Genomic DNA, 12,871 nt, shown 5'->3' on the forward strand with positions numbered 1-12,871 from the left:
CCTCATCATCTTCCCTGTTACCTTCTGAGCTTCCAACCTCGGACAACAGCTCGATTACTATTCACGTACGTGAATGCAGTATGTATTCGCAACCGTAGACGGCAGTTCCTGCCAACTTCTTTCTTGCGCAATTTTCCAAGACCTTATCAATCTGACGCTTTCTTCATCACAGAACGAGCAATCTCTCCACTACGGCTGAAGCGTGAATACAATTATCGATTCCGTTGATCTGCTAAACTCTAAACACATCTGCTCTTGCCATTGAAACCAGGAAAGGATGCCGTTCTACGAAGTCCGCCACGTCACTCCACTCTCTCAAGCCCAACAGGACTCACTGGCAGAGGCTCTGACTACGATTCACTCAACAAAATTCACCACGCCACGCCTGTTCGTGAATGTGGGATTTGTAGACCAGAGTAAGATCAATACATACGTAGCCGGAAAGCCAAGAAAGGGAAACTCCATCTCGGCAAACGTGCGTGTAGGACCAAGCAGGACTCAGAAAGACTGGGACCAACTATGTGAGGAGGTCGTGGCCGCTTGGGAGAAGATTGTACCAGAGGCAGAGTTGAGGTGAGTCGAGCCATTGTATTTCTAAGACTGGTGCAGTGGGTTTCATGCAAACGTTAGAACACGAATGCTGACCACTATCCTCCGATTCTGTAGAGGAGTCTTCATCCTTGGTTCATTGACTGCGGGCTGGGAAGCTGGCTTCACACTGCCACCTGCAGGACAAGATGTGCAGTGGTTGAAAGACAACTGGCAAGCATTCGAAGAGAAGGCAAAGGCAGGTGACGAGGATTTTGCCGATATGTTGGTCGAGATCAAGCAGAGAGGGGTGCTGGAGCAGACGAATGGTAAATGAGGTACGGATGTTCGGCGCGGGCTGAAGTCTCTGTGACCACAAGTTTGATCAATGATCTCCTCGCACTAGTTGCCATATTCTGCAAGAACTTGCGCGTTTTGATGCTTTCCTCTGCTCCGTCACGGTCCACCGTATTCGCCAATATCCAGTGACGACTGGGTCACCCTGCATGCGCGTTCTGACACGGACACATGTTGAACACGCCGGCTTCTCGTCCAAGCTCGGTCCGGTTTGGCTTCCACTCGAAACACGTGTCAAAAAGTATGCCTCTCCCACAACGAGAGGAGATCCTCCAGTTCTCAGCTTCAAGTCCGGATACTGCTTCGCCGCAAAGACCCGTTCGGGGTAATAGCTCCTGCTGATCGGGCACTGGAGCAGCTTCACAATGCGCACCTCAGTCATCCATCCACCTTGCGTTCGTAGTAGCAAGCACCACTCTCTGATCTTCCAATAGCTTCTTCACTTCTTCCCAGGGCCTATCCGCAAGACACCTTACCATATTGTTCATCGACGAAATCACAATTCGCACTGTGCTATGCCGGCCCGAAGCCCATCGCTCAGCAGGCGTGAGCTTCCTAGGAGGGACAAGTCCACTGTGCACGAACTTCATCCACTGCAGTAAGTTGGCCCAGTTCGGTTCGCGGTCACCATAACGTAGATAGCACTCGACGTATTCCTTCGCTGGCTTGGCGCTGTGGGTCTCCAGGCCCAGGTCTCGTAGTTTGCGCGTGAATCTTGCCAAGAGAGCGGAGTCGTAGGAGTTCATGTCGATGCGGAAGGAGTTTTCGTAGTAGTATATCTTGAGAGCTTCATTTCGGATCTTCTTACATCTGTCAAGTACCGGTTAATGTTGGGGAGCTTCCATGGACTCGCGCAGTGAAGATGGGACTTACGTCTGCAGCAGCGCCGGCCGCTCGTGGCCAAACTCTGTGACAATGATGCGATCTTCTTCTCCCGCTGTGTGCAACACGAGCCGATAGATGCGGTTTCTCAACTCTGCTGGAAGTTGCAAGAGGCGCGAGGGTGTCGGCAAGACATGTGCCGTTTGAGGCTTTGCGCCCAATTCCGTCTTGCTTGTCGGTGCTCGTGGCAGCTCCACTGACGCGCCATTACTGCTCGCGACCAGCATATTGTGTGTGATCGGCACTATTCGCGTCATGTCAGCCATGTTTCTGAGTGTCGTGTTTGCTATAGAAGCGTTCGTGGATGTGGATGTTGAGTCAAGCGCCAGCCGAGCTTCCAGCTCCGAGGTGGGCTGCAGCTCAGCTGATCTGGTTTCAGGCGACTGCCATTCACACTTCACTTTCGTGTGCACCATGCATAATACTTGTTTGCATATATGATCAACCATATTGCCAATCAGCACTTACAATGCTGTTTATCTTGTAATCTCTATAGGTAGTCTGTGGCTTTCGTCTTGCGTCTCTACACCTCCGACCTTGCGACCGCCCTCCTTCCTCTTGACTCGGCACCACAGTCCAACCTCCTTGTCCATAATGAACTGCCAAATCACCCCGGACCAACTGTAGTGGCAAGGCAGATCTGAGTAAAACTCATTTGCGATCCTGTTGAGCTTCCATAGTCTGGTCCACGGAATGGCAGGAAAGTCATGGTGCTCGTTGTGCAGACCGACATTGTAAGTCACCAGGTTCAGGATTCCGTAGTACGAATAGGTCTCTGCTGGTGGTGGCGCCAGTTTTGCGGCCTCTGAAGACTTTGCCTCTTGCGATCTCTGGTGTTGCGAGAAAACATAGTGCTCCGCAATGAAGTGTCCTGCGCATGGGTGCAGGGACCCTGCCAGGAAAGAGCTCATGATGAAGTATCCCAAGGCCTTCCCTCCAAAGTTCTGCACGATCAGATAGTCGAACAGCAACTGCGCTGCGATGTTCAGTGCATGTATCTTCGTCAGTGGTAGATTGTACACCATCATGGGTCGTAGGGCGTAGAAGAGGATCTGAAACGTCGCAAAGAATGCCTTGCCTGCAACAGAGTCCAGGAACCAGGCTTCCAGCGCAGTAGGCAGATCCGTATCCAGTCCGTCGACGCCGAGTGACTTGTGGTGAGTCAAGTGGTAAGGCCTAAAGGAGGCCGAGTATGGGATACCAATTGGCAGATTGGCAACAATTGCAAACAGCCTGTTGGCAAGCGGAGACTTGAAGGCCAGGTTATGGGAGATCTCGTGTATCGCTAGGAACAGATTCTGGTTGGCCGTAGCGCCAATCACGTATGCTGTAAGCAGAAACGGCCATGACAGCACTGGACTGTCTCTGAGCGCATATGCACAGGCGATTTGAAGACCAACCACTGCAAGGACAAGCGGAATGGTCAATGGCTCAGGTCCGCAGAGTTTCAGAACCTGTCCTTTGTCAGCGTATGAGCTGTCAACTGGATCGCGTCGTACGCACCTCCGGATGCGCCTTTATTATTGCCTGCCTCCTCGTTCTGTGCGGCTCTTCTGTGTATGTCCAAAAGAAGTCATCCTGGGCTTCTCCAATGCGTGAGACCGAGGCCTGCTCTTTCTCGGATTGGTGGCGTGTGCGGTGAGTCGACTGTGATTTCGAGCCGGTTGCGGTAGTGACTGAGGATGACATCTCGGCGGCGGATGATGTCTCGGTCGCAGGGAAATGGACGGTGAAGCACAGAGCGTGCGAAGCAATGCTCACCATCAAGCCCAATATTCCAGAAGGCGGTCCCTGGATTCATCGCCCCACTAGGGGTCGCGCCAAGACGCTAGCGCACGCGAGCTGCAGCCACTTCACGTCCCGTTTGCTGCCTTCACTTCAGATTCGTTCTCACCTCCACTTTCACCAAAGCTTCATATACCATTATGAAGAGCTCTTGTATTTCGAACTTCATGTCAGGCGTGTTCGTCGGACTCCCTCGCGCTGAGCATACAGCTCATGTTGGCATTTTGCCTGCATGCTGAAGAGCGCGAATTCAAACACTCAGTAGAGCTCTCATTGAGTACTACGATCATCGCAATCATGGGGCGGGAGTCCAGCCAGCCAGTGCAAAGGATCAGCGCTGATGACGTGCAATGTACTCAGCAGCATAGCGCTGTCTGAATGCCGATTCTCACGACCAAGGATGGCCGATGAAAAGGAGTGAAGACAACGCGAATACGGCACAAGCTCTCGACCAGATGGTGTGAAGCTCGGCGAGCATTCAAAAAACAACAAGCCTGCAAGGTATGACGAGTCACTCCAAGTCATGCCAATCTGCAGACCATCACTTGTGATTGCATTGCTGGCTTGTTGATTCGAGGTGTTTGCAAATCCCACGACCGCAACCTCTCTGCATAATATCCGCTGGTCTTGTGATGCATCAAATCTTCGGGCCAGCCCGGCTACGATCGAAAACCAACGAAGTCATTCGCCAGCACAGAGCCCCTTTTCCGACCATGTGGGCGCAGCATAGGAGATACAGCTGCGAATTCTCTTCTGGGTAGCCTTGTTGGGGGCCCAAGTCGGGCGGATCCTTGGACGATATGCATGATCAGGTTTCTCGAGCAAAAGAGTGATCTCGGCGAAAGTCACGTCGTCGCAAAGGATGCACCCCATCAATGGTCGGTAGTGCGAGCGGAAAAAAAAGCAATTCATGTTGTGCGCCAGGCTTGGACGCGCGATGTCGAAGTCGAGCAGGAAGATCTGCAAAAAGATTTGCGAAAAGATTGGAAGGATTGGCGATGCCCGCAGTCGAACTCGAACCCCAAACCTCAACGGCAAAACAAAACAATAGCACGCGCGACCCGCGCTTCGAGTATGCAGCCCTTTCGGACGCCTCGGAATAACAAGATGCAAGGATTTCATGGCGGTAGAACTTGCGTTCTAAGCAGTCGCTGTGCATTACTTGTTGTGGTTGTCGACTTCACGGAGCTCTGGCTATTGAGTGATAGTGCCGCCGAACTTTCTGTTTATAAACGTCACCCATTAAGCTTCCCGCAGCAACACCGATCCCGCCGAGCCTCCACCGCCTCAGGACTGTTCACTCCACCACCTCGCAGCTCTAGGTGTTCTGCAGCTGCGTCAGGCAATTCAGAGTGCAAGCGACGTCCAGGCAGTTGTAGGTCCAGAGCATTCAGGAGGTGCGATCAAATCCGCTTGCGCATGTTCCACACGCGTCTGGCCACCGAGGGCCGCTCGCGTTGTTCGCGGACTCGCGTGACCGTTTCGCATATTTCCATGGCAGTCACGGTCGCTTCGATCCTTCGTCGAATGCTCGAATCGCCGACTGCGATGTGGTCGAGAATGCATTGCTGGGTCTGTTCAGGATCCGCTGCGCTTTGGTCGGGCGTACGTGATTACCACAGTGTTGATGGAAGTAGATGAGGGCCGCGGTGATTCTAGATTGAGATCCATTCGCAATGCTTGGCCGGCTGCCGAACAATGGCATCAATGACCTCCTGTTTGCTGGTACGTGCACGCACGGACTTGATCACCTGCTCGAGAAAATTCCTTCCCTATGCAGCTGCAAGACTCTCATGATCGACGCCCCTGGAATACGACTCGCCGCGGACGCTATTCAACCCTATGCTTACAGTGACCACCGTCGCAAATCCAACTTCCTTCATGCCTAGCACCTCAGCCTGGCAGCCTACAATATCTCAGGTTTCGGGACCAAGAGAGACTCTCTGAGGGGATCTTGAGGGCACAACACAAAGCACAAAGCCAATTACGACAACGTTATCAATCAGCAAGACGAGTTGGCGGACAAAAGGTAATTAGCCGCACGCGCGCGACTGGTTGGCTTGAATCCGTTGTTCCAATATATCGTCCTGCTAGTCCCCTCCTAAGAGACGACGCCCCCGTCGCTAGTACCTTGTTTCCCAATTTCTTGCTATCTTGCTGTCTTGCGGTCTTGCTAGCTATAAGGTAGCCACCCTAGTACTCGAGGCCAGCTTCGAACACGGTACCTTAGGAGAGGACACGAATTAGGGTATCCGAGATTGTATGCAACCTCAAGGTCGCGAAAGGTAGTACAGAAACTACTAGACCGACCGCCCCACCTTCGGCTCCAGCAAGACGAGTTGGCGGACAAAAGGTGATTAGCCGCACGCGCGCGACTGGTTAGCTTGAATCCGTTGTTCCAATATATCGTCCTGCTCAATCACAGACGGGCGTCAACTGTCTGCGTTACTTCAGCTGCCACCGCATATGCCCTAAGCAAGTGAAGGTGGTTGTGCCTACGCCGTTTGTAGTCTTTGGCGGACTGAAAATGTTCGAGCCGGCGCCGACGGTACGGCTGGCCTGGTCTTGCAAGCCAACTTTGACGCTACAGATACACGTTCACTGCTTCAAGTCTGCAGTCGCACCCTTTCCCACCTCATAGATTCAAAGCTTGAGTCTCTAATCTACCTACTGCCATATTGGTGATTTTCGTCATAACGTAAAGTAGTGGGACGGGTCAAAATGCACCGAGATCGCGTCCTTGCATCCACCATGCCACATCGCGTCCGCGCTCATCTTGCAGAATGGACTTGAGGCATCTCCAACATCCAACAATGCCGCCAGCGCGTAGTCATGATCGACCACGGCAAGATCCTGTGTCCTGCCAGCTTTGTCGCAGTAAGAAGCTGAAGTAAATTGGAAGCTGCACGCCTGGCTGATTCATTGCTTTCTGATACAGCTCGATAGATGCGACAGGCAATCTCCGTGCTCGAACTGCAAGAGCCGCGTAAGTCAAAACTCGGGGCGGCACACAGTCCGACTTCCGCACCAACTCGTCACTTAGAGACCTGGATTTGTCGTTGTGATAGCTCGTCACAGCCATCTGACACACGCGTATGCTGATTTTCTATCGACTACTCACAGAAGGTTCATTGCGAGTACCGGGGCGAGAGACCGGCAAACTCCGCAGCGGCTTCCAACGAAGATGGCCTTCGAGCTGAAAATCAGGCTATCAGAGCTCGACTCGACCGTCTCGAGCAAGCGGTATTCCAAGCCCATCACTCCACAGCTGCGTCAGCTTCCGCGAGCTCCGTCCGGGGCTCCTCAAATGGCACGCCCAACATAGCAAGAACGGAGGCTGCTCAGGCAGACGAAGACTCCCACTGGCTCGAATCTGTGGGCGCGCCATCCGATACCATTTTGCCGCGCTTCGCCGACCGTGTTTCAATCCGACTCGAAACACTGGAACAATCTCTAGCATCTAGCCAACAGGCTCAGGTCTGCACTATAAGTATGCCTACCTATGATCTAGCAATGAGTTTCCTCGATGCATACGCAAAGGCGCTAGATGCTATGCAACACATTGTACACATTGACAGCACTCGTGATGCGGTCAATCGGGCTTACAGTGATCTGGAAGCCGGGCGTGAAGTTGATCCAGGAATACTCTGCCTTATTCTGGGGATTTGTGCTTGCCTGACATTCTACTGGTCTACCACGGGCCGATCTTGGGGCACTGAACTGTTCCACGAATTGGAGCCAGCTCACAAGGCGGCTGCTCACTGGGCAGAGCAAGGACTATATGCGATGCAGCAGATGCATCTCGCGACTGCCTCGTACACTATCGAAAGCGTCCAAGGCATGATCATGCTGACATTCCTCTTCTATCATATAGAGGGGTTCACAGCACGAGTTGGGCTAATGCACTCTTCTGCGATAACCATGGCTCGCTCTCTTGGCCTTCACAGGACTGACAGCCCTCAAGCAGCGACTGCGAATTTGAGTCAAGCAGAAACCATCACCAAAGAAGTGCAACGAAAGGTCTGGTGGCACTTGGCGTGCACAGACTGGCTTCTAGCATTCATGGGAGGCCCTCAAGAGGGCACATATACCATCCGCACCATGCATGTGAACCCCCTCGAAATCTCAACCCGGAAGATCTCAACACAAGAGGGTCAGAGTTCGCTCGACCTTTGACTGAGCCTACTGTGATGTCTTACTACCTCCAGAGGATTCGGCTTGCGACCACTTGCCGCGAAATTGCAGACGATCTATGGACCAAACTCCAGTTTACCGATCCCAGCGACATTGACCCTCAGACGATACTCGCTCTTGACCTGAAATTTGAATCTCAGACACGTGAACTTCCACATTTCATGCGTCTGGACACTTCATTAGCACAGCTGAAGGAATCATACGGAGAGCACGCGGCAACAGCAATGGACGCTCAGCGATTGCTGATACATTTGATGCTTAATACAAGACGCTGCAAGCTGCACATGCCTTTTCTTGTTAGAGTGAAAACGCATCCGTGTTTTGCAGCATCTCGTGCTGCCGGTTTGCAGGCTGCGCGTACCGTATTTGAGGCTCGTCGGCACGCCATACAGAACGACAAGTCACTGGTAGCACAGAAATTACGACTTGGTGGCCTACTACAGGTGTGTATAGTGTTTTGAGCTCAGCGCAAGCCCAGTGTCTGATCGTTCTCTAGCATCTCTTCCTTGCCACAATCGTGCTAGTGATGGACCTGTGCATCAACAGGGATGAGATCAATGGCGCAACACTCGTAGAGGTGCGCGAGAGTCTCCAGATAATGGACGACGCAAAAGAGTCCTCGCCCATAGGCCGACGCTTTCACGAATCTCTCCTAAACGTACTCCGGAAACACAATGTGGTCTTGCCCAACACAACTCAACAAGCCCACAGTCTCGGACCTACCGAGACAGCTGCCAACGGCTCCAACGGCATATCTGTTGACCTTCCCAACGGGTTCCCAGGTATGGAAGCCAATGATATCGATTTCGACAGCATGTGGCAAGACTTTATGAATGCTGGCCCGACGCTCGACGCTCAGACCTGGGATGCTATCCTATCCGACCTCGACATGCAGCCGATATGAATCATCGAACGCGTTTCTCGAGTCCACAACAAGACAATGCAGGCGAAGAGTGGCATGCGACCCTATTTAATGTGGGTCCGATCGGCATGCCTTTGGTCAAAACATAAATCCCTCTCGCCCACACAATGAATCCTTCCATGGACAGTCCGAAGCAATTGAAGAGTGCGAGCATTATTTATTCAATGCAGCAAGCAGTGCCTTGTTCAACAAACAATAGTCAGCGATTGCTCGCTTGTGCGCCACAACCTTCATTTGAACAGTCATGGACGCCGAACACAGCGACTCAACGACCAAGGACGTCAAAATGTCCGACAGTGTCGACACATCTCGGAACAACAGCGCAGTACACTCGGAGAGTCACAAGTCAGAAGTCAGGTGCGACTGATGCTTTCGAACAACATCTGTCAAAGCTAATGGAATTCGCAGTTGGCGCTCAGTGTCGGCATTGTGCGGCAGCGCATTGGCGTATTTCATCACTGTCGGCTTCATCAACGCATATGGCGTCTTCCAGCAGGTATGCTCTCCATCGCCGCCTGTCCATAAGTCACCAGAAGGATAGCTAACACGGAACAGTACTACACCGCCCACTATCTGCCAACATACAGCAACTTCCAGATCTCATGGATAGGTGCATTCGCCAACTTCATGGTCTTCGCATGCGCAGTTCCCGCAGGAATTCTCGCAGATCGATTCGGGCCGACGATTCCAATCCTCATCGGATGTATTCTCGAAGCCGTGGCCATCTTCATGATTTCGCTCTGTCGGGAGTACTACCAATTCTTCCTTGCACAAGCCGTCCTCCTCGGCGTTGGAATGTCATTCATTGCAATCCCAACATCAACGATCGTACCATTGTACTTCGAGCGCAACCGAGGTCTGGCACAAGGTCTCTCAATAGCCGGATCGAGTCTGGGTGGCATCGTTTGGCCTATCACCTTGGACCAGATGCTCAATAAAGATAACTTGTCCTTCGGCTGGACGATGCGAATTATCGGATTCGTTTTGCTTCCTTTGATGGCAATTGTCCTGCTCACTGTGCGCAAGCCGATTTCAACCAAGACCGAAACGGATCCTGTCGACGCCGCCGCCGAACAAGAGAAAGGAGAAGCCGATACGACCAAGAAAGCCAAGAAAGATCTCACCCCTCTCAAACAACCACCCTTCATCCTCCTCTGCATCGGCCTCGCAATCGCCTACTTTGGCTTCTTCACCCCTCTCTACTACATCCCAGTCTACGCCGCCACCTCGCTCCGCAAATCGGAGGATTTCGCCTTCCACCTCGTTTCCATCCTCAATGCAGCTTCGATGTGTGGTCGAGTCATCCCCGGGTTCCTCGCAGATCACTATCTCGGTCACTTCAACACTCTCGCCATATCTGCGACCATCTCGGGAGTTGTGACGTTCTGCTGGACCACGGCGACAAGTTCTGCGGGACTTGTAGTTTGGGTAGTCGCGTATGGGTTTACGTCCGGGGCAATTTTGAGCTTACAGTTGGCTTGTGCGACGGTTTTGACGACGGAGAGGCCGGAGTTGAGGGGGACTGCGGTTGGGTTGACGTTGGCGAGTGTCAGTCTTACGGGACTGTTTGGGCCGCCGATTGCGGGAGAGTTGGTCGAGAGGGGATACTTTGCGCTGGCAGCTTTCGCGGGTGCGGCCTTGCTAGCTGGTGGAGTGTCGTTGGGTATGGCGAGGTGGACGAAGAAGGCTGGGCTGTGGGTGAAGGTCTGATGGACTGACTGATCGCTGGGACAGAACGATGACAAAGTCATGGCCATGCTGGGTTGGATAGAGATGAGCACGGCGCACCACATATCTTCACTCTCAATTCCGTAGTAACAAGGTTCAGAGATCGAATGGAGTGTTGAAAAGTACATTCATTGGTATCATACGTAATTTCGCTTTGAGAAGACGGGATGTAGAGTAACAGCAAAGTCTATCGCTGCTGCTGTCGCCGCCGTTCTCTCATCTCGGGTCGCTGCTCTACCCGCCTTTGTTCTCGAGGTTGTTCCTGCGGTCTCGGAGGCTGTTTCGTCGTTCGGGCTTGCTCTATCTCAGGAACAGGATGTTTGTAGGCTTTTGTACTCGCCTCCCGTGCCTCACGCACCTCTTTCCTGCTGAGTTGGAGTGTCTCCGCGTACTCGCCGAAAGCAAGCAATATCTCTTCCAGACCCTTCTTCAGCACATCAAGCAGCTCGTCGACCTCTTTCACGTTCCGATCCCTTGCGTCCAGAAATTCCACGTCTGTCCAGTGCGGTGCCAATTCTTTGACGAACTTCTCGATCGTCGTAATGACAGATGTGAATGTGCGCATGATGGTTGCGATATCCTTCTGTGCCAGACCGAAATCATCTTCTTTCAGTGAGAGCACAGCCAACTGACTAAGCGACTGGGCCGCATGTGTGATATTCGTCTGCTGGCTGATAGGTGCGCCAAAGACCACAGAATTGACTCTCTTGGCAAAGGTCTGGCGAAAGGAAATGCCTACGGGAGTCTTGAGAAGCTCAATTAGCTTGCCGCTGGCCTGTTTCTCGAGCTGTTGGGGTCGAAGGCGCTCTTGATACTCTTGAGGCACAACCCGATCTCGGCTCCATTCGATGGCCCTCTGGGCTCGTGGAAGGATAGGATTCTGAGCACCTGGTTGTTGCCCAATTGAACGTGCCAGGTTGCCGACCGTGTTGTAAAAGTCCGGCTTCTGCCTGGTCTCAAGCATACCATCCTGTATGACCTGTCGATCTGCGATTCTCTTCATCGCTGTGTCATCCTCGGGCCTTGGCATGACTGGCGGCTGCACTTCGTGAATCTTGTCTGCTTGCAGCTTCTTTTTGTACTCTGCTGGAGCAATTTCCTCTTCAATGCGTTGTTGTACTCCCGAAATCTCGGCCAAGCAGAGGTTGCATACCTGCGACCACGTGCTCCCTCCTGCACGATCGACCTCAGTGTATATCGTCTTTCTTCGACTCTCGAATTGCGTGGTGATCAGATACAGCTCCCATAATGCAAAGCTCTTATTTGTTTCCCGCTTGCTCTTCAGACCAGTCAGTAGACTACCATTCGGGTCCTTACTTTTGTGAAGTATCACGCCCCTTGCATCCTTGATCTCGCTGGTCAATGCCTGACCCTTCCTCAGCGGCGGTTGAGCGGTGAAGATATCAAAGGCAGCGTTGGAGACTTCCCACAGTGAGACGAGCATGAAGGAAGAGAAGGAGGCCTGTCTAGTGAGGCGGCCAAGGTGTGATAAGCCAGTCGGTCTGTCGTCAGATTGCAGCTGCGAGTAGAAAATTCGAGCAAAGCTGAAGGTCAGGCTCCAGGCGATGCGTCGCAGGAGGCCATAGTACAGCGGGATAGGTAGAATGCATACGGCGACAATAGTGAGGTTGAAGGATCTTGACACGATGGTCCTCGTTCGGGCGACCATTTGCAAGAGCGCTTCTGGGAGCCATTTGGCGTTCGGTCCAAGCACTTCCTTCAGCGCAGCAACATCGTACACCTGCTGTTTGGTATCGTCTCCAATTCGCACCTGATCGTAGTCTCGCCAGATGTGGAGGAAGGTCTGAGAAATGGCCAAGCTGACAAACAAACAACGCAAGGCTATTGAATTCTCATTCAGTTGTGGACGTTCCCACTCTTTGCCAACGTCGACCAGGCTCAGTTCGGCATCGTTCGATCGCGTCCAGATGTAGATCTCGCCAAACATGAAGGCGCTCGTCCAGTACCAGAACACGATGGAGAGGGTCTTGGCCAAACCCTTTGTGCCCACCATCTCATAGACAGCTTGAGCTGAGCTCGCGCTGGTTCGGGCTCCAAGATGCATGTTCGCCAGACGGACAATGAAAACCATCAGGCATGGAAGAAAAAGAAGCGTGGCGCGAATGCCCGCGGGCCCGAGTGGAAACCATGACCAGAGGAAATGTCTCGAGTTGGACAGCCACCAGGAGTCGGCGAGGCAGACGAGGAGGGCGAGGCCGGCGGCGGAGCAGAATCGACGGTGGAAGGCGGGGGTGAGGAAGTCCTTGTAGGCTTTGACGCGCCCTTGCTGGACAACAGGCGCGGGCGGTGCAGCGAAGAGGTTGCTGCGGCCTTTGTCGGCCATGGTCAAAGTGAGTGTCGTTGCCATTGCGGAGAGTCGGCGTGGGGCGGAGCGTGTTCAGATCATGGTGAGCGGAGCGGAATCAAGGAGCGACGGTGATATCGCGCGTGCCAGGCAGCGAGAATCTTGTTGCG

The 12,871-nt window shown here is 52.9% G+C and overlaps 7 protein-coding genes across 7 annotated transcripts; 4 read left to right on the forward strand and 3 right to left on the reverse strand.

Annotated features, from left to right (window-relative positions):
• Positions 1–277: 277 nt before the first annotated feature.
• Positions 278–865, forward strand: RHO25_006708 (uncharacterized protein; the record flags this gene model as incomplete). The annotated part of the gene is made up of 2 exons (XM_023597515.1): positions 278–573; positions 667–865. The coding sequence occupies 2 exons, from the start codon at positions 278–280 to the stop codon at positions 863–865; spliced, it is 495 nt and encodes a 164-aa protein (XP_023452044.1).
• A 394-nt stretch (positions 866–1,259) lies between these two features.
• On the reverse strand, positions 1,260–2,183 carry RHO25_006709 (uncharacterized protein; the record flags this gene model as incomplete). Its single annotated transcript, XM_023597516.2, has 2 exons — positions 1,260–1,695; positions 1,759–2,183. The coding sequence occupies 2 exons, from the start codon at positions 2,181–2,183 to the stop codon at positions 1,260–1,262; spliced, it is 861 nt and encodes a 286-aa protein (XP_023452168.2).
• A 60-nt stretch (positions 2,184–2,243) lies between these two features.
• RHO25_006710 (uncharacterized protein) lies at positions 2,244–3,456 on the reverse strand (the record flags this gene model as incomplete). The annotated part of the gene is made up of 2 exons (XM_023597517.2): positions 2,244–3,221; positions 3,271–3,456. 2 exons carry the CDS (start codon positions 3,454–3,456, stop codon positions 2,244–2,246), a joined length of 1,164 nt encoding a protein of 387 aa, XP_023452043.2.
• A 2,928-nt stretch (positions 3,457–6,384) lies between these two features.
• On the forward strand, positions 6,385–7,728 carry RHO25_006711 (uncharacterized protein; the record flags this gene model as incomplete). Its single annotated transcript, XM_065602829.1, has 2 exons — positions 6,385–6,429; positions 6,676–7,728. The coding sequence occupies 2 exons, from the start codon at positions 6,385–6,387 to the stop codon at positions 7,726–7,728; spliced, it is 1,098 nt and encodes a 365-aa protein (XP_065458901.1).
• Positions 7,729–7,742: 14 nt separating this feature from the next.
• Positions 7,743–8,650, forward strand: RHO25_006712 (uncharacterized protein; the record flags this gene model as incomplete). The annotated part of the gene is made up of 2 exons (XM_023597518.2): positions 7,743–8,189; positions 8,243–8,650. The coding sequence occupies 2 exons, from the start codon at positions 7,743–7,745 to the stop codon at positions 8,648–8,650; spliced, it is 855 nt and encodes a 284-aa protein (XP_023452162.2).
• Positions 8,651–8,912: 262 nt separating this feature from the next.
• On the forward strand, positions 8,913–10,378 carry RHO25_006713 (uncharacterized protein; the record flags this gene model as incomplete). Its single annotated transcript, XM_065602830.1, has 3 exons — positions 8,913–9,025; positions 9,077–9,164; positions 9,224–10,378. 3 exons carry the CDS (start codon positions 8,913–8,915, stop codon positions 10,376–10,378), a joined length of 1,356 nt encoding a protein of 451 aa, XP_065458902.1.
• Positions 10,379–10,583: 205 nt separating this feature from the next.
• Positions 10,584–12,764, reverse strand: RHO25_006714 (uncharacterized protein; the record flags this gene model as incomplete). Its single annotated transcript, XM_023597520.2, has 1 exon — positions 10,584–12,764. The coding sequence occupies one exon, from the start codon at positions 12,762–12,764 to the stop codon at positions 10,584–10,586; it is 2,181 nt and encodes a 726-aa protein (XP_023452164.1).
• Positions 12,765–12,871: the final 107 nt, after the last annotated feature.

The sequence above is a fragment of the Cercospora beticola genome, chromosome 4 (assembly GCF_033473495.1).
Source record: "Cercospora beticola chromosome 4, complete sequence".
Lineage (NCBI taxonomy): Eukaryota > Fungi > Ascomycota > Dothideomycetes > Mycosphaerellales > Mycosphaerellaceae > Cercospora > Cercospora beticola.